The sequence below is a fragment of the Octopus bimaculoides genome, chromosome 28 (assembly GCF_046866305.1).
Source record: "Octopus bimaculoides isolate indiv1 chromosome 28, ASM4686630v1, whole genome shotgun sequence".
NCBI classification, from domain to species: Eukaryota; Metazoa; Mollusca; class Cephalopoda; order Octopoda; family Octopodidae; genus Octopus; species Octopus bimaculoides.
The window spans coordinates 14,604,048-14,625,720 of NC_142955.1; the positions used below are offsets into that span (position 1 = coordinate 14,604,048).

The 21,673-nt window shown below is 39.0% G+C and overlaps 1 protein-coding gene across 1 annotated transcript; it reads right to left on the minus strand.

Moving 5' to 3' along the window:
• Positions 1-1,255: 1,255 nt before the first annotated feature.
• LOC106873068 (uncharacterized) lies at positions 1,256-21,189 on the minus strand. The gene is made up of 6 exons (XM_052977796.2): positions 18,489-21,189; positions 13,960-14,296; positions 9,977-10,155; positions 7,847-8,010; positions 4,497-4,660; positions 1,256-3,631 (listed from the first exon to the last, which is right to left on the minus strand). The coding sequence occupies exons 2-6, from the start codon at positions 14,288-14,290 to the stop codon at positions 3,579-3,581; spliced, it is 891 nt and encodes a 296-aa protein (XP_052833756.1). The 5' UTR covers positions 14,291-14,296; positions 18,489-21,189; the 3' UTR covers positions 1,256-3,578.
• Between the last annotated feature and the right edge of the window lie 484 nt (positions 21,190-21,673).

Genomic DNA, 21,673 nt, shown 5'->3' on the forward strand with positions numbered 1-21,673 from the left:
AATAAGTTCTTTCTACATCAGCTTCAGGCCAACGAAACCCTTGTGAGTGGATCTGGTAGACGGAAACTAAAAGAAGCCCGTCATATATATATATATATATATATATATCTTTTACTTGTTTCCGTCATTAGACTGCAGCCATGCACATTTTAGCCGAAGGAAACGACCCCAGTGCTTTTCTCTTTTAAGTCTAAGTCACTAAGTTACAGGGATAACTTCTTGCCTTTTGGCCCTAAGGCCGTATTTTTCTAGAGTATTGTTACTGAATGTCTCTCGTTCAGAGATTTAGAAATAATAATTTTCTATTTATTAGATCAGTAACTGTGTGTCACTTTGAAGAGTATATACACATATAATATATATATATATATATGTACACACACACACACACACACACACACACACACACACACACACACACACACACACACACACACACACACACACACACACACACACCACACACTGACCATCTTCACACTATCTTGTGCCAAAAGAAAAAGCACTTTTTATCTATCTCTTTCCACTTCCAGTCACTTCAGCAATGTAACTACTCACGTGCTTTTGTTGACTTTTTTGTCTCTTTGGGCTTTTCCTTTTTTCCCTTTTTCTTTTCCAATGAAGAGCTATACTCGGAACGTCAAAAACTCTCTTCTTTTACAGAGCGTCATACAAATACAGTCCATGTGCACGTCTTCTTGTTGTTTGTTATTGTTATTTTTAACGTAATTTATTCAATTTGACTATATATATATATCTCCATATATAGATAGATAGATACATATATATATATATATACATACATACATATATACATACATACATATATATATATATATATATATATATATATATATATATATATATACACACAACAAAGTAAAAATGGAAGGTATCGCATGAGTGAAAATATATAAGGAAGAGGATTTGAAAATGCAGCGATCTTTTACAGATGTTTATTGACTTGACCGGTTTCACTTTAAAAAAAGATTTTCAAAAGTAAATTGCAAGGCTTTGTGTTTAAGCAGTTTATATAAAAGTGTTTAAAATAGGCAGTAAAATAAGTTCACAATTGTTTATAAGTTCATCAGAAATCATAATAGTTTATAAGGATTTTTAGAGGAATGACCAACCTTTTTTCTTCATCTCCAGTCTTATATATATATATATATATATATATATATATATATATATATATATATATATATAAATTCGAGCGTGTTAAACACGACACCGTATGAATTTAGGTCGCATTTAACACGCTCGAATACACATGGATGAGAAAAGTCATTCACTACCTCAATAGACCCTGGAAATATTCTCCGCCAATACGAGATGTATGAAAACAGTTTTGAGCTATGAAGAACATCAGATTTTTATGAAAAAAACAATCACAGGTGACAAAAGATGGACTGTTTATAACAACGGCGGGTGAAAAAGTTCAGAAGAAAAGGGAAACGAAGCACCTTTACTCACTCCAAAAGTGAATGGAAAAGATATTTAAAAATATATAGAAAATAGTGAAAAGAGGAACCAAATATAGAAACTATGAATAAACAAATAAGATGTATAGATTGAGGATTAGCTAGTGGTACCAAAATAACAGCCCTATGAAGGAGAGTGAGGGTAAAAGTGATTGGCGTAAATATATAATGTATTAAAAAGATTTTAAAAATCAAGAAAATTAGATTAACTAAGATTAAAAGTCTAGAATCAGCAAACATAAAATAGAATAGATATTAGTTATGCAGTATGTTGGTAAATCGTTATAAATGGAGGAGTATATAAGTCGTGAGGTTAAAACGAGATTAGGGATGAATATATATTACGTTTAAAAATTAAAAAAATAAGAATTAATTAAAAAATTACGAACAAATAAGCGCAGGTGTGGCTGTGTGTTTTAATTATAAAATTACATCTCTCAACAGCTAAAAGCATTCTTTTTCAGCTTTAGAATTATTGCATATATATTCAAATGTTTCTTAAAATTGAACCTTTTTCTTTATTTTTTTAATATATTTTTCGTCATTCTTCCCGTCAAATACTTTGAATTGCTACAAGGAAATGGCGCAAAATTAGTAACTGGGTCAAAATCAATAATGTCTCTCTTTCTTTCTCGCTAGCTCTCCTTCTCTCTCACACACACAGACGCACACACACTCACATACACACACACGCACGCACGCACCCACGCACGCACACACACACACACACACACACACACACACACACACACACACACATACACACACACACACACACACACTCATCATGCCTTTGGAACAGCAACAATCACAAAATGATTTTTTTTTTCCTTAATCGTAATTTTCTGTCATTTTATCTTATTCTACATTTGTAACTCACACTAAAAGAAAAAAAAAACTTACCACACTCTTCCTTCCTTCATTGTACTTTTCGTAATGAAAGAAAAGCCAAACACCGCAAGTGGATGCGTGAAAAACGAAATTTGAATTTTTAAGTGTATCTATAAAGCAACATTTTAGTCATTTATTTAAACTTTCTCTACTAACTCATCAAATTCAATTACATGAAATAAATGGGGTTTGAGATTTAAATTTGGTAATTATTTTCTAAGATTTTAATTCTTGTGTATAAGGGGCCCACCGAACCTGAAGTGCCCCGGACCTCCCATGGTTTAAATCCGGTCCTGTACGTGCATATGTACGAAGAGATCCCTCCCAGTATCTAGGACATAAAAGGCAGAAAGCGTTGACACAACAAATATCAGCTGTGCAAGTCCAAGATTGAAGACATCAACCACGTTGTTGTCAACTGTGAGAGACTGTCTTTCAAATATTATCTTCCCATGAAACATGATAAGGTGGCCAGAAGAGTCTAGAACAGGATAAAAAGGAGAATAGCTACAAACGAAGTTGATCATATTAAGACCGATGGGTCAAAAGAGTACTGGTGCGACTTGAAATTTGAAATAGCTACCAAGTTAAAATACAACCAACCACATATCGTTATACTTTGGAAATCAGCTGCCCTCTGGACAAGAATGTGGTTCGAAAATTACAAGAAAAAGAAGACATCTATGAACCATTGATAAGGGGTTGGCAAATGTAGTACCCATGATACACTTTCAGCTTCATATCCATTATTATTGAAGCAACAGAATAAATACCAACTTGTCTGGAGCAAAGTAACGTTGAACTTGAAACCTTGGGGAGAGAATCCAAATCCTTAATCTATATGCTACAAATGATCGCGATATCTGGGGGTATAAAAATTTGCAAGACATTCTTAAGATTTTAAGAGCGATGGTTAAAACAAGATGTTTTCCTTCACAACCTTGCTACGAAATCGGTGAACGGTCAGAATTTACTCGAAAATTAAAAAAGAGAAGATATACACAGAACATCATCATATCAAGCAGACGAGAATCCCGAAGTCAGTCAATGTTGGATCGAAGGTTTATTGTGGCGAGGAGGTGGGGGTATTGATCAGTTGAATTGTGAGCATTGGTGGCGGTCGACTTGGTATTGGCCGATAACAATAATAACAACAACAATTAACACTCGGAATAGCAGCTGGTGTGGATATCCTGCGACTGATTAGTTCGGTTTCATTCGAATGAATATGGCCATGGAATCAGCTGTTCCATATCCTGAAAGTAACAACATTATCATCATTATCATCATCATCATCATCATCATCATCATCATCATCATCATCATTTATTCAAACCCCAAAGAATTCCTCTCAACACATGGCTATGATGCTCCTCCACTATTTCTGCTCATGGAGACATTGATGCACATATTGTGAGCCACTAAGGGATATGGTCAAACAACTGGTTACAGTCAAACAATTGACAAGCAAAGCTGTGGTGTTGAGCAGAATATTTGCTGTAGCCCTTCTTTTATACCAAGACAAAACAGTGTACATGATAACACTTCCAAACAGTTAAGATGAGAAGCCATGAAAGCCACTACCTGGTACTGCATCAGGACATTTATTCCTCCTCTTCTTCTTCTTTTCATTATTATTATTATTGTTATTATTATTAATAATAATAATAATATAATAATAATAATAATAATAATAATAATAATAATAATAATAATAATAATAATAATAATAATAATAATAATAATAAATAAATAAATAAATAAATAAATAAATATTTAAAAAATGAAGTAGACTGACATATCAAATTTTGAACCCGTTGAAGGTACACGAGATACCGAAATATCGTTCAGCAAATTTAATTATGGGAGCTCTTCTTTTTTATTTACATATTCTCTCCAGAGGAGTCATACCAGTCCTAATATTATCTATAATAATAATAATATAGAAAGGATTGAGATAACTCCTCCTGAAGATATATAATCGAAATTAAAAGAAGAGTGCCATTGTTATCTAGTGAACGATATTTCGACATCTTGTGTGTCTTCAACTGGTTCAAAAAATAACATTGGCACGAGACGAAAAGCCAAGGTGATAAAATAGACAGACGACGAAATACTTACCGTTACGCCATATGGTTTTCGACTTTGTATTAGAGTATAAGATTGAAGGGAAATAGCTTGACCTTTCCCAAGCACATGCAAGGAATTTTTCATTAATACACAACCAGCCGGTATCACCGGGACATCCTTTGTGAAAAGCTGACACATAAAATCGGCGGACGCTTCTGTTGGGAGAAAAATATAAAAGGGCTGGTTTTACATTTTCTTGTGAATTCCAGAAGTGTTCAGTCGTTTTCATGAGACATTTATTAATCTGAAAGAAGAATAAAACTTTAATTTCCTTCAAACTAAATTTGCCTGACTTAAAATGTATATGTTGTAGCGCTCCATTCACTTCGTGATGGCCCCATCGTAGTCATTCAAAATAAAGGTGCCTAGGACCCTTACTACAACTTCCGTCTTCAAAACGACTGTCCCTCAAGATCTCCTTCAGCTTTGGGAACAACCAAAAGTTACAGGGTACAGGGTCTGGACGGCAGGGAAGTTGAGGAACAGTTCTAATGTTCATCCCTTTCAAGTAATTGGTTACTAGAATGTTTGTCACTGTCCACCTTGACATCAAACTTTGCACAGATTTTGCGCATGTTCAGATCTTCATGAATAGGCACAGACGTGGCTGTGTAGTAAGAAGCTTGCTTCCCAAACGGATGGATCCGGGTTCAGTCCCACTGCATGGCACCTTGGGCAAGTGTCTTCTATTATAGCCTCGAGCAGACCAAAACCTTGTGAGTAGATTTGGTAGACGGAAACTGGAAGAAGCCTGTTGTATATATCCTGTCAATAGGCACGTACATTCACATGAAGGATGACCGATGTTTGTTGAGATGTAAGTATGCGTAGAATTGTGTGCACGTGCGTGTGGGTGAGTGCTTGTGTGCGTCAATGTATACAGGCGTACGCGCACAAGTATACATATGTATGTGTATGAATGTCTGTCTGTGCGTGTGAGTAGTTGTCGGTATCTGATCCCATCATCGTGCTTGACTGCTCTAGCCAGCCATCAAACGCTTACACACCCCTCCATTTACACTGGATTCTTTGTAATTTTTTTAATATTTTCTAGCAACGACTTCTTGACCACAAATAGAAACACCCCAACCCCCTTTTTTTTATATTAGATGCTCTGTGTCTTTACCCGTTTATTATTTTTCCTGGCCACATCTTTCTCACTTTACCAAATGTGTCCGAACTGTTGGCATCTCCCCATCAGTATACAACTTGAAGTGAAAATAGAATGTAAATCTGGGAACAGTCTCCTTTGCACTGTACGTTGCATCTGGTGCCATTACATCGTTCCACGCCTACTAGAGAGCAGTGCAGAATATACCCGAAACGAGTGATGTTAAACACCGTCTTCCGTATTAATCATTTAATATACACACACACACACACACACACACACACACACACACACACACACACACATATATATATATATATATATATATATATATATATATACACACACACATATACATATATATATATATATATATATATATATATATATATATATATATATATATATATATATATGTATGTATATATATATGTATATATATATATATATATTCTTTTATTCTTTTGTTTGTTTCAGTCATTTGATTGCGGCCATGCTGGAGCACCGCCTTTAGTAGAGCAAATCGACCTCAGGACTTATTCTTTGTGAGCCTAGTACTTATTCTATCGGTCTCTTTGCCGAACCGCTAAGTTACGGGGACGTGAACACACTAGCATCGGTTGTCAACCGATGGGGGGGGGGGGGGGGGAAACACACATACACACACATACATATATATACGATGGACTTCTTTCAGTTTCCGTCTACCAAATCCACTTACAAGGCTTTGGTCGGCCCAAGGTTATAGTAGAAGACACTTGCCCAAGGTGCCACGCAGTGGGAATGAACCCAGAACCATGTGGTTGGTAAGCAAGCTACTTACCACACAGCCACTCCTATATATAAATATTGCATTTCGAAATCTCTCAGAGGGAGTTATGCATATCTCTCTCTGAGAGATTTAGAAATGCAATATTCTATTTTTGTAGATCAGAGAATTTTATTTCACTTGAAATTCTATGTTTTCACCAGCGGTTTAGCAGCGACATGTAACAAGGCCAGACTGATAAAGAGCAATTACCCTGAAACTAGTCTCTGGGTATTGGCTTTGTTGGGTAGAGATGCTTATCTCCCCTGTTTGAAAATTTAAGGACACAGAACACTTGTGTCCCGTAGTCAACTAGAAACGGTGTTTCTTGGGGCTAAATAGCAGTAGCATTCTCCCCTTTCCTGGGACTGCCACATTAAGTTGGTAACAATCCATCACTTTATCCTGCTGTTACTGCATAACTCTCTCTCATAACAAAGAGCCAGCGTGAAATTTTGCGTTAAACTTGGGAAGTCTGCTAAAGAAACATTGAACATAGTTCGGCAAGCTTACGGCGACGAGACAAATGGGTCATACGCAATGTTTCTAGTGACACAGGTGCTTCAGAAGCGAAAGAATGTACGTGGAAGACGATGAGCGATTTGGAAGACCTGCCACGAGCGTCACCCCCGGAAATGTGGAGAAAAAATTCATCAGCTTGTGCAGGAGGATGGTCGGAGGACAATCAATGACATTGCTGATGTGGCTGGCCAATCGCAAGCAATCATAATGTCCGCGAAGAATTGGATTCTTCACGACGACAATGCCCCCTGTCACCGAGCTCTTCTCACTCATGAGTTTCTCACCAAAATCAACATGGTATCAATTCTGTTACTTCCTGTTTCTGTTGTGCTTGTAATTCAAAAGGTCAGCCTTGTCACACTGTGTCACGCTGAATATCCCAGAGAACTACGTTAAGGGTACACGTGTCTGTGGAGTGCTCAGCCACTTGCACGTTAATTTCACGAGCAGGCTGTTCCGTTGATCGGATCAACTGGAACCCTCGATGTCGTAAGCGACAGAGTGTCAACAACAGTTAGATAGACAGACAGACAGATAGATAGATAGATAGATAGATAGATAGATAGATAGATAGATAGATAGATAGATAGATAGATAACGTTTATTAAAACATAATCTAGAAATAATTAATAATTTATATTAAAATATTCATATAATGAATTTAATGTATTGTTTTGGAAAATGTAAAGTAACTCCAAACAGTCTCTATATCAGGAATTTCGGAGAAAAGGCACAGAAGTGAGAACATCCATCTTGGATTTCCTTTGTATTTATTAATTTATTTATTTATTTTCTCTCTTCATCAGCTCTGAAAGAGTGAAAAGCGAAACTGATCTCGGTTAAATTTGAACCTAGAATCTAAATGTAATTAAGTAATGTAAAGTGATAATGGTGACCTACACAACGCCAACCATTGAGAAACTATTTTTGCTGCTTGTTGCGAGATCGTCCCATGGAGAACTTTCCAGATTTTTATCAGAGAACCAGTTTTCAAGGGTTGTATTTCGTCCATTAAAAACCATTGTTACAACAGCTGTTTGGTTTTTGTATAACACAAGTTTCACCTGAAAAAATGAAAAAAAAATATATAAATTTTACATATACATGTGGGTGTGTGAATGCACGTATGTGTGTGCATATGTACCTAGGCATGTGTGTGTGTGAATATACACACACACACATATGTATGTGTGTGTGTGTGTGTATAGATAGATAGATAGATAGATAGATAGATAGATAGATAGATAGATAGATAGATAGATATGTAGGAGCCGGAGTGGCCGTGTGGTAAGTAGCTTGCTTACCAACCACATGGTTCCAGGTTCAGTCCCACTGCGTGTACCTTGGGCAAATGTCTTCTGCTATAGCCTTGGGTCCCGACCAAAGCCTTGTGAGTGGATTTTGTAGACGAAACTGAAAGAAGCTCGTTGTATATGTGTGTTTGTGTATATATATATATATGGAGATTTATTCACATCCAACCTTTTTTATTAAAAAGTCTCCAACAGCATATATAACAATGACCAACATATGTTTCTACTGCAGCAACTGCTCTGCATGTAATTATCCATCAATTTTATCAAGGGTCCACCACTCACGATGTTTTCAAAGTAAACTAATTCAAACAAGCTTCTTGCGTTGGTATTAAGTTGAAGGTGATGGGGTTACTTGTTATATCGAATTGATATATTATAACACTGGGCAACAAAGAAAATTATTGTCTGCTACCCAGACAAATGGTGCTGTACTAAATTAATCGAGTCCGCTGATTCCGAATTTGAATTCAGAATTGCTGTAGTGCGTCAGGATTTTGAGTTATACGCATAATTATATATTAATACTCTATTAGTATCAGGAATAGTTAAGTTCAAAGTAAATAATTATTATGATAGTATATTAGTACTGTGTATAGTATATTTATGTTTAAGGCAAATAACATTATAATATAATGGTACATTGTATATTTATGTTAAGGGAATACTCACTTTATTTTTTATATGCTCAGCTCAGAAATATTTGAGACATTTGCTCTTTTGCTTAAGCATCGTGCTGGTCTCCCGTTGTAGAAACCAGTAGTAGTCACCCATCATGTGTGGATTGAATCGGCCTTGATACCTCGTTTCCATCTTAGATATGTCTTGGTGGAACCTCTCACCATGCTGATCACTAACGGCACCAAGATTCGTTGGGAAAAAAATCAAGATGAGAATGCAAGAAGTGCATTTTAAGGGACATTCGGCATCCCATTCTTTCATACGTTGTTAGCATATTGCTTATTATATCGGCATAGTTTTCAGCTCTATGATTTCCGAGAAAGTTCTATACCATTAACATGAATGAATCCCATGCTGTGAGCTCAAATGGATTCAGTTTACCTCTGAATTTGCTACCAAACATCAATTCCCTGATCTCGGGTCTAATGAAAATACCTGCTTCGGTTTTGCGTCACTTTCCTCTGCACCAAATTTTACTTTTAGGTACTGGAAGCCACAACCACCGTATGTCATTGCATTTACAATGTTTTTCATGGGACCGAGTTTGATGTGAAGATCTTTTGAGGGTCTACCAGTGGCATATGCTGTACATTGTACTGACCAACTATGCGCTCATCTCTTTTAGGCCAGTCTTTTACAGTGTAATGATTACTGTCGTCGCGGCTGTTCCAAACAAACAAGAAGCACATAGTTTTGGTGCTTGTATGTGTGTGTACGTTTGTATGAGCGACTTCCATTATAGATGGCATTTCTGGTGACCCATTTCGTTCTGAGTTCAAATTCCGCTGCGGTCGACTCTGCCTTTCATCCTTTCGAGAGTCAATGAAAAAAAGGACTAGTTAAACACTGGATGTGGGGAGGAGTAAGCAACTAGCTTCCCAATCGCCAAAATTTCAAGTCATGCACCTACGCATGTGTGTGTGTGTGTGTGTGTGTGTGTGTGTGTGTGTGTGTGTGTGTGTGTGTGTGTGTGTGTGTGTGTGTGTGTGTGTGTGTGTGTGTGTGTGTGTGTGTGTGTGCGTGTCTGCATGCATACCTGATCAATTGGAAGTTTGTTCCAGATATCGAGTATTGGGTGTCGGAAGAAATTTGGACAATAGTCGCCATTGCATTTGTCCACATTCCAAGTTGAAGGACTTCCTATATTGAGTATGGAATTGTAGATTAACGAATTTGCTCCCATTGATAGGGCATAGGCTTTTATCCATTCACTACCTGAAATAATAATAATAATAATAATAATAATAATAATAATAATAATAATAATAATAATAATAATAATAATAGAATTGAAAAAGAGACTGAATTAATTAGAGGGGAAATATGAATTATTATGAACTAATATTATGAACTAATCTGTGAAAATGATGTAAGATCCAGAAAAGGAAGAAAGTTGAAAAGAAAACCTGGATTCTCACCAAGAGCCGAACAGATCATAAAAGAAACACCTAAAACGCCTGTACCTAAAATATAGCACACTCAAGAGCCTGAAGAAAAAGGATAATATAATGATCCTAGGAAAAACAGCCAGGAAAATGATGTCGAAACAGAATTTGAAGACCACATATTTGCTATACAACATAGAAAATCTGTCATCGAAATGAAGCAGGAAGTTCTGAATGAGCTTGCAGTTGTAGGGCATACAAATATGAATGATAGGGAACCACTCCATAAACTCTCAAATGCACACCAACATAAAAAGCAAATAAGAATTGGCAACTGCGTTACACAAGAAATCATACAACTAAAACCCGATCTTAATAAGTTAAATGAAATCATTTACTCTGTTGCTAAGGTAATCGAAAGACGCTGTTTAACACCCAAAAAGCCAACAATACCAAATTCGAAAAGAAAATCAAACTGGAGGAGTAGAATTGAAAACTGAGATTGAATCATTGCGAAGGTGTACGAAAAACACTCGGCGAGAAATGGAAGAAAATTTAAAGAAAGAAGAAAAAAAAACATAATAATAATAATAATAATAATAATAATAATAATAAGGGTTTCAAATTTTGCTAGCTTCTCAACCATACAGCTACGCTAGCACCTAAAATATAGCATTAAGATCCTCCGAGACATGGACAAGCTATTTCGTTTTCCCTTTTATTTTTATAGAAACCCAGCAGTTGAGTATTCATGCATCTCTCCTCTGCGCCACCGAGGTTGCCTAAAGAAAAGTGAGCTGCTTTTAAGGTCAATATACCTTGTCCTTTGCGTTGTTGCCTGAGTGCGAAGATTTGGAAAGAGTACAGCAAATCATTTCGGTTCACACTCTGACAGTTCTAGTAATCAGTTCCCCGAGATTGGTTTATATGCATCGATCCCGAATGGATAAAAGATGACGTTGAACTTAGCGGGATTGGAACACAGACCGCCCTATTTGAAACAAATAACCTAGTCAACGCCCCTAAAAGACTCTTTTCCTTCGCCGCTCTGATAACTCATATTGTACGGCCATAGAACGAACCCTCTTGTCATAGACGACAGATGAGCGTTCCACAATTTTTTGCTAAACAACCTGCACAAATGATTCATCTATTGTTATCAAATGCCTATACTGTGCATTAAGCTCAATCCTCTCTATCAAATCGATATTGCTTGCACAAATGTATGGTTTGCTACACATTAGATGTCTAAGTGATCGCAGAGCAACGTAACAATAAGTCATTCGCACAAGACCCCACACACCAACCAAAATGGCACGCGCCTTCATATCGTTCGACAATAACCGCTTAACGAACAATAACATCGTAACAAAAGTTACCGGAAATGGATGTGCAGCAGTAAGTAGAAGCTACAAAGAAGCGAAGCTGTAACAGAATTAAAAACAGTAATAAAAGAAGAAAACATGGATTATCTGATTATCAGAAATCGTTTGATAACATGCCACACACATGAATATCGGAAACGTTCCATATCGATAAAACAACTCATCAACCAAGCCATATCAATGTTGGTTTGGCCGATTAGTTTCGTCCGTTGCTTTCCTTGAAATTACATAAATCCTTCCTAATGTTATTTGAATTAACACGAAACTTTTCATCTTTTTTTCTTTCAGCTTTTACTTGTTTCATTTATTAGACAGCGACCATACTGGGGCACCGCCTTGAAGAAGATTTTAGTTGAATGTATCTGCCCTAGTACTTATTTTTTGAAGCATAGTAATTATCCTACAGGTCGCTTATGTCGAACCGCTAAGTTACGGAAACATAAACACACCAGCACCGTTTGTCAAGCGGTGGGAGTGGGGACAAACACAGACTCACACTCACACACGTGTGTGTGTGTGTGTGTGTGTGTGTGTGTGTGTGTGTGTGTGTGTGTGTAACATTCGTTCCTGGTCATCCTCCCTGTTCTTCTGCTTTGACCCCATTTGACCATCGTCTGTTCTCCAACATGAGAAAACACTTGCCTGATAACCTGTACTGCAGGGATAATGACGTCATATCTGCTTTTTCATAGTTTTTTTTTTTTTTCACCAGCAGAATAAAAGCTTCTCCACTAATGGGATCCAAACATTGCAACACCGATGAGAGAAATGTGTGTACCGCAAGGTGTAGCTATGTTGAAAGATAAACCTCATTTGGTCACATTCCATGAGAGTATTTTGGTCGGCCTATTAATTATTCAGCCGATCGTCGTAAAGCAAAGCAACAACAACGAAAATAATAATAATAATAATAATAATAATAATAATAATAATAATAATAATAATAATAATAATAATAATGATAAGATACCAGGAAACCCCAAAATGGCTGAAGTCCAAAAGATAGTGCTCATGGGAACTGCCCATATCCTACGTAAAATACTGTCTATGTGATCTCAAATTTTAAAGCAAACATAATTTTCTTATGGTTTCTTAAACATTCACTTGAACAAAACTGTACAAATCCAAATATATGGTACCCTAGGCATAACACCTACATGAACTTCTAACTTGTTGTCTCTTGAGGTCTCTGGGTGAGACTTGGATCCAACTTGTACAAATGCAAAACAAAAGTCAAACATAAAATAATAATGATAATAATGGTTTCAAATTGTGCCACAAGGGTAGCAGTTTTGTGAAGAAAGTTTATTAAAAGCTGCTACAGTCACAGCAAGACATAGGGAAACCAAAACTCGAACGAAGTTAAAAGCCAGAAAAAAAAGACCAGAGATTATTTGACTGGCAGGAGAAGACGTTGCATAGTAGATTCCCAAAGACAGTTGCAGCAAAGAGTAGTAGTGAGACATGGTTATGGCTGCAGAATGAAAAGCTGAAGAGGGAGACAGAAAGTTTGATCGTAGCTGCACAAGATCAAGCATTAAGGATTAATTGGATAAAAGCCAAGATAGACAAGAACCAAGTAGATTTCCAATGTAAATTATGCAAATCAAAAGTGGAAAGTGTTACTCATATGCTAAGTAAATGTTGCATGCTGGCATAGAAAGAATACAAGAAAAGACATGACAATCTAAAGAGAGTGGTTCACTGGGAGTTGTGTAGAAAGCTAAGATTTGAACATAGTGATACATGGTATGAACATGAACCTAGTAAAGTACTAGAAAGTAAGAAATACAAGATGTTTTGGGACTTTAACATTCAAACTGACAGAGTAATAGAAGCTAAAAGGCCTGATTTGGTAGTAGTACAAAAAGAGAATAGAAAGTACCGGATAATTGACTTCACAGTCCTAAATGATGAAAAAATCAATATGAGAGGTAGAGAAAAAATAGCTAAGTATCAGGACCTAACCATTGAATTACAGAGACTATGGAAAGTGTGGGTAAAATACATCCTAGTAGTTATATGTGCATTAGGATCTGTCCCTAAAGATTTGAACAGATGGGTAGAGGAAATAGGCATAAAACCCAATTTAGTACAGCTCCAGAAAACACTGCTATTAGGGATAGCTAGGATACTTAGGAGGGTTCTTGGCATCTAAAGTCAGTTGTTGTCGCTCGATGTTAGGATTTTTTTCTTTGCCAACAATCTAATCTGTTGGGTGCATATGAAAATAATAATCATTCACTTACTTTTGTAGTAGGAAATCTCATTGCTGTCCAGCATGTTAATGACTGTCATTATATTTTTCGGTGAGTAATTCTTACAAACTTGGCTGACTTTATTGTAAGAAAAGAATTCCGATTGGCTGTTTAGAGCGATGATGGCACATTCCAGTTGACTTCGGCTTGGATAGAATTTGTCTGTTTGAGATGTCTGAAGATAACCATAGGAATAACCAGGAACCAAAGATTTGTAATATGCTTCATCAAAATTCTGGTCTGTGGCACCGGTCAGAATTGTTGCAAGGTTTACCAGCAGCACGATGGTCACGGTTGGATCGGTAGAAGGAAACTGGTACATCCTGCACTAGAATCAACAGAAACAAAGAGAAAGAGAGAAATGGTGAAAAGGGTGGGGTAAATAAGAGAAGGAAAAAGAGAAGAGATGTAGAGAAACTTATGGAAGAGACGAGAAAGCGAGAAAAATATGGACAGGAAAATGACTGAGAAGGAAAAAGTGTGGGAACGAAGAACAATGTTTTAGAAAGAAGATAATGAAGGGGAAACAGTGTTTTAGAAAGAAGATAATGAAGGGGAAACAGTGTTTTAGAAAGAAGATAATGAAGGGGAAACAGTGTTTTAGAAAGAAGATAATGAAGGGGAAACAGTGTTTTAGAAAGAAGATAATGAAGGGTAAACAGTGTTTTAGAAAGAAGATAATGAAGGGGAAACAGTGTTTTAGAAAGAAGATAATGAAGGGGAAACAGTGTTTTAGAAAGAAGATAATGAAGGGGAAACAGTGTTTTAGAAAGAAGATAATGAAGGGGAAAGTGTTTTAGAAAGAAGATAATGAAGGGGAAACAGTGTTTTAGAAAGAAGATAATGAAGGGGAAACAGTGTTTTAGAAAGAAGATAATGAAGGGGAAACAGTGTTTTAGAAAGAAGATAATGAAGGGGAAACAGTGTTTTAGAAAGAAGATAATGAAGGGGAAACAGTGTATATTATTATTTCTTTTTATCACAGGGAGTGAAGGAGCGTAGTTTAGTGGTTAGGGTATTTGGCTAGGTCGCGAGTTCGATTTCAGCTGGCAAAATGAATACTATCTGTATTTCAAAGGGTCAGCCTTGTCACATTCTCTGTCACACTGAATCTCCCTGAAAAATAAGTGAAAAGTACGCATGTCTGTATAGTGCTCAGTCACTTGTACGTTAATCTCACGAGCAGCCTGTTCCGTTGATCCGGTCAACTGGAACCCTCATCATCGTAAGCAACGGGATGCCAGGTTTTCTTTTTTTTATCACAGGTTTTTGTTGTAACTCCTGGAACCTTGCATGCGTGGCGGGCGGGCTGGCTCCCTGCAGCCTACGACACTATGTTATCTGTTCTTTTCACTATCTAATACTTTCCTGATTATTCTGGTCGTGCCAATGTGGCAAACCTTTTGTATCAGTTCTACTCAGCACTCTATTCCAATTTCCTTTATATTTCTCTTGATGTCTTCTGATACTGTCCGCAAGGATCCAACAATAATTAACATTCTCTTAACCTTCTTCATTTTCCATAGTCGGGCTATTTCGTACTTAAGAGGGTTGTATTTATCTATTTTTTCGCCTTCCTTCGTGACTATTCGTGGGTCAGAAGGGCACGCAACATCTATCACATGTGGTGCATCTTGTCGACCACCACTAGGTCCGGTCTGTTATGTTCTAATACCTGATCTATTTGGATTGGGATTTTGCAAGTCTCCAACTCCGCCACTCTTTGCGGTTTGTGCTCATACCAGATCTTATATCTCTCTAGTCCACACTTTTCGCAGTTTCCAATATAGCACTTCTGCTACCTGATCATGTCGCCACAACTTGTAGTTGTTTTGGGCAAGTCTAGGGCATTCGTTCGCGATATGAACAAGGGTTTCGTCCACTCTATTACGGACGCGGTACAGTGGTGACACTTGCTCGTTCCCAAGGCTGACCCTTCAAAGCAAAGTGTGGGGCTGCCAGTGTAGTGCTCTCAGTCTCTTATTTCTAGTGTTTCTTTTCTTCAACCAAACGCACCAATGTTTTCCAGCAACTTCAGGTGTGGCTATTATTATTATTATTATTATTATTATTATTATTATTATTATTATTATTACTATTATTTTTTACTTTTAATCTGCATGTTTGTTACAGTCACTTGCCGAGACCCAGTGTCCTAGGGCGAGTGAAGGATAAGAGATGTTACAGTTTGACTGAGAGCTTGGGGAGGAGACGTGGCAGGGACAGTAGCGAAATATTTTCATGTAATACAACACAGACATTTAAACGTATAGGGGTTTTTCTAAGGATGTGGGCACAGTACTTGTCAGAACAATCTTTTGGATTTCTTTGAGACATGGTTCTCCTGGGACCTTATCTAGATGTTTCTGACATCCTTTTTTATCATACTTAGGGCACCTACAATAACAGGAGTAATTCTCGTTTAAAGTACCACATCTTTTGCATTTCAATTTCCAGGCCCCCCTTATATTTACTTAGTTTGTCAAATTCCTTGACAAAAATATTTTTATCAGTGAGAAGACTTACATCTATTAGTTTACAGGTATTTTCTTCCCTGTCTTTAATAATTATGTCTGGTCGATTAGCCTTGATCGTTCTGTTGTGTTGACCGGAAAATCCCAGAGGATAGTGAGATTTTTACTTTCGACGACTGGCTCAGGATGATGTTCACCACTAAGCAGGAGTGCTGATTTTGTAGTGTTTACATATTCTCCAATGTAAATACTGCCTACCCTATCGTGGCAATTTTTGTATTCGTTTGGTGTCAGCACAGGACATCCTGAGACGAGATGGTCCATTGTTTCATCAAATTTATCGCAGATTCTGCATTTAGGGTCAGAACACTGTTGAGAAAAGACGCCGACAATGGGAACCTGGTAGGGAATTTTCTGCCCCTAACTCTGCTAAACAGAATTCAAGATTCTGGCCAAGGTGTTAGTGGAAACGTTGATGCTTGTCGACGGTAGTCTGGTTGGGGAGGCACAAACGTGCGCAATCCCGAGCAGGTCTATCCACGACAACCTCCACCTGATGCGATACATCGAAGAGAGAGCTCGAACTAAAGCTGGCTTCGGTGGGGCCCTTAATTTAGATCAATCGAAAGCTTTCGATAGGGTCGACCATCACTACTTGGAAGCCGTCCTTAAAGTGACTGGTTTCGGACCCGTTTACAGAGGCTGGATTGCTGCAATGCACAGCGGCACTTGTACGGTAGTCAAAGTAAATGGCAGTATACTCATCATGACTACCCGACTGATGGGGGTACACCAAGCATATGCATCACAACCACATGTGCACGACATGGTGATCTCATATCAAGATAAACAGCGCATAATCTTGCAAGTGGGGTCTAGTTAGAATTCTCTTCAGGTTGAGTAGCCCATCCCACTCAAAAGGTCCCTGAATAAGGTTTGTTTTAAGGATGATGAACAAAGCATAAATGTTACGGAAAACCTTCAAGAAAGCATATTAAACGTCTCACGCTGCTCGTTTCAACAGGTTCAAAACTTTAGGGTTACAACCGATAAAGTTTGGTTAAGAGAATGGAGAAATGCTTGAGTGTAGGCGAGTCAATATATTCAAGAAACAAGGGAGAGAAACTCCAGCCAAACTCCTGACGAGTAACGAACACGAAACGAAAGTTTGAATTCTTCTGGGTGGTTACTTGCGATGGGGTTGTTCTGGGGGTGTAAAGCAGAATACGAGAGGGAGTCGAGAGATCGTTGGGGAGAAAGTTGTACGGATTGGTAACAGAACACGCTTTTAATGATGTGAAAAAGAGGCATGGAAGTTCTTTTGAGAGAAAAAGAGAGAGAGAGACAGACAGACAGACAGGCAGACAAGCAGACAGACAGACAAGCAGACAGACATACAGACGGACAGTTGTTCTACATCTGATACATGTGAATAAAAACGGGATGGTCGCGACTGGAATAACTGACCATAGAATTCCTCGGCCAGGCTTGACCAGGAGCAAAACAACAAAAACGACAACATCCTGATTTTGTATTCACAGTTACCGTATTCCTGAACAAATGATGAGATCGTTATGGTCTGAACAGCTTCGATTATTGATCTGCTCAATTACAGATGACCTAGGGTTAAGCAAAAACAGTTATAAGTTTAAAGACTACCTCCAACCTCCAGATCCATTAGACCGCAACTTGTTCCGGTTTGTAAGGCGTTTAAGTGACCGAGAGTGCAATACTACCTAATCAACAGAACGTCAGTCCGACACAGCTCCAGCTGTCAGTTGTGCTTATTTTAAATGGAGTGGACTGGAGTAATGTGAAAAATGAAGTATCTTGCTCAAAGGTAGAATGCTCAATTAAGAAGTCAGTCTTACGATCATGAGTGAGATCAGGACCTTAACTGCTACGCTACGCACCGCAATCCTAAACCTAACACATGCCACATACATATATACACACGCACACATACACGTGCGAAGGCTCTCACACAGGCACAGACACACGTGCACGCATGCACACGAAGTAAGTAGATTATGAAACAAAACTTACCTTAATTTGGGGTTGAGGCAGTAGCTACGCTTTCAGTGGACAATGAGAGACGTTGTCAGGTCTGCCCACTATGACAGTGAAGTAATGTCCTCTGCTCGGATGACCGTCCACTTATATTGGTAATGTCACAAAATATCAAGATTGGCCACAAATTTTTGTATTATCTACTGCTTTCAGGACTACCACAGAGGTCAGCACCGTTTCTAGATGTCAAGTCAGAACTCCTAAAATGCCAATATTTTTCACTGCTTTGAAATGTCGCCGAGACCGATTTTGCTTTTCATCTTTTTGGACTCAATAAAAAGGTTTTCACCCTTTTGGACTCAATACCAGTTGAGCAACGAATTCGATGTTATTGACTAAACACTTCCTTACAAAATTCCACGCCTTGTAGTAAAAAGAATATTATCCACTGCATTCAAAACTATAGTGGAGGGCAGCACTACCTCTAGATATTAATCCAGAGCTACAAATACCGATATTCTTCACTGCTTTCAGAATTACCACAGAGATAAGTTCTGACTCTAAATGTCAAACCAGAGCTCAGGTTTTCAAACTGTCAATTGATAGCAATTGACTTTCCGCAACTGTCAGCAATATCCACTAATATCACAACTCTATATAATAGCCAATGATGTCCACTTTGGTCAGCACACTTCATTGAGATGAACACAGTCCACTTTGATATAATTTCTTCGCTAACGCACTACTAAACTAGGTGTGTTACACATCATTATGAACAGACACGCTTCACTGAGCACATTCGATAAACAAATGCGTAATCATTTGGATTTGTCCGATGTTGTTGTTGTGGTGGAGGTGGAGGTGGTGGTGGTGGTGGTGGTGGTGGTGGTTGAGGTGATAGTGGAGGTAAAGGTGATGGTAGGTGCGGTGGTGTTTGGAGACGGTTGTGATGATGGTGGTATTGTCGTGGTACGGGGGTGGGAGTGGGGTAGGCTGTTATGTTTACGGTAGTGGTGGTGTTCATGGGACGTTGAGCATAATAGAAAATATCGGTGGTTCTTAATCATAAAAGGTTTAAATACATACAAAACACACACACACACACACACACACAGAGTTACACATACACATACACAAATGCGCTCACAGGCATACATACTCACATACACATACATGCAGCCATCATGATTACACGAGTATTGTGGAGGCGCAATAACCCAGTGGTTAGGGCAGCGAACTCGCGGTCGTAGGACCGCGAGTTCGATTCCCAGACTGGGCGTTGTGAGTGTTTATTGAGCGAAAACACCTAAAGTTCCACGAGGCTCCGGCAGGGAGTGGTTACAACCCTGCTGTACTCTTTCACCACAGCTTTCACTCTTTCTTCCTGTTTCTGTTGTACCTGTATTTCAAAGGGCCAACCTTTTCACACTCTGTGTCACGCTGAATCTCCCCGAGAACTGCGTTAAGGGTACACGTGTCTGTGGAGTGCTCAGCCACTTGCACGTTGATTTCACGAGCAGGTTGTTCCGTTGATCGGATAAACTGGAACACTCGTCGTCGCAACCGACGGAGTGCCATAATACACGAGTATTACGGTATACCTTATTTTCCAGGTAATATGGAATTAGAGGTGATATTTAATAATTATAACTTGCAAACAGAAAATTAATATAAATCTTAGGCGTAGGAGTGGCTGTGTGGTAAGTAGCTTACTTACCAACCACATGGTCCCGGGTTCAGTCCCACTGCGTGGCATCTTGGGCAAGTGTCTTCTACTATAGCCTCGGGTCGACCAAAGCCTTGTGAGTGGATTTGGTAGACGGAAACTGAAAGAAGCCCGTCGTATATATGTATATATATATGTGTGTGTATGTGTGTGTGTGTGTGTATGTTTGTGTGTGTGTGTTTGTCCCCCAACATCGCTTGACAACCGATGCTGGTGTGTTTAGGTCCCCGTAACTTTGCAGTTCGGCAAAAGAGACCGATAGAATAAGTACTAGGCTTACAAAGAATAAGTCCTAGGGTCGATTTGCTCGACTAAAGGCGGTGCTCCAGCATGGCCGCAGTCAAATGACTGAAACAAGTAAAAGAGTATGTATATCACTAATAGGCGTGGACGTGGCTGCGTGGTAAGAGGTTTGCTTCCCAACCACATGGTACCGAGTTCAGTCCCACTGTGTAACACCTTAGGGAAGGGTCATCTACTATAGCCCCGGGTCGACCAAAGCCTTGTGAGTGTATTTGGTAGATGGAAACCGAAAGAAGCCTACATTTCTCTGGACCGACCCCAGAGTTATACGGTCGCTATGCAGACGTCTGTATAGGCGCCACCCGCCTCTCCTGCGTACAGCTCTCCAATTTCATCCCTTTCGTTTCTAACTCCCACCCTTCTCTCGAATTTATCTCTACCATCTCTGACACATCCCGTAAACTTCCTCGATCTATCTCTCTTTCCGTTGATCCTCTCACCCACTCTCTCATCACCTCCGCCTTCTTTAAACCAACGGACTCCCACTTCTACCTCAACTTTTCCTCCTCCCACACCAAATGAGCCATCTCCTACTCCCAGTTCCTTCTCCGCCTCCGACGCTTGTGCAACCGGGACTAGGATTTCGAGACCCAGTCCCAATACCTGGTCCTCTTGTTTAAATGCGTCGCGGACACCTATCCACTCTTGTCCAAACTGCCCTTACCCGCGCTCGTCAAATCGATCGCACTACCACCCTCTCTCCTTCCCCCATACTGATCCCCGAACCACATCCCCTTTCCCCTTTTTTTCCACCCTTCCACTCTACCCTTTTGTCAGAAGATCCTGCGGGCCTTCCACGTTACCAGCTAGATACCACCACCCTCCCTATTTTCCCCGACCCACCTTTGCCCTCTTTCAAACGTGCCCGCAACCTACGCTGTCTATTGGTTCGTAGCTCCCTCTCCCACCTCCATTCCAACCCAACCAGGATCTTTCCCTTGCTCCAGACCCCGTTGCCACACCTGTCCTTCCATCCCCAACACTACCTCTCTCACTGGATCCAACCAGCACACCCTCTACATTAGCAACTCCTTTTCCTGCACTTCTTCAAGCTTCATTTACTGCATCAGGTGCAATGTATGCAATAAACTTTACGTTGGTCAGGCGGGTCGCCAACTAGCCCACCGCTTCCCCGAACAACTACGAGACGTTCATCTACGTAAGAACACACCCGTCGCCCGTCACTTTCGCT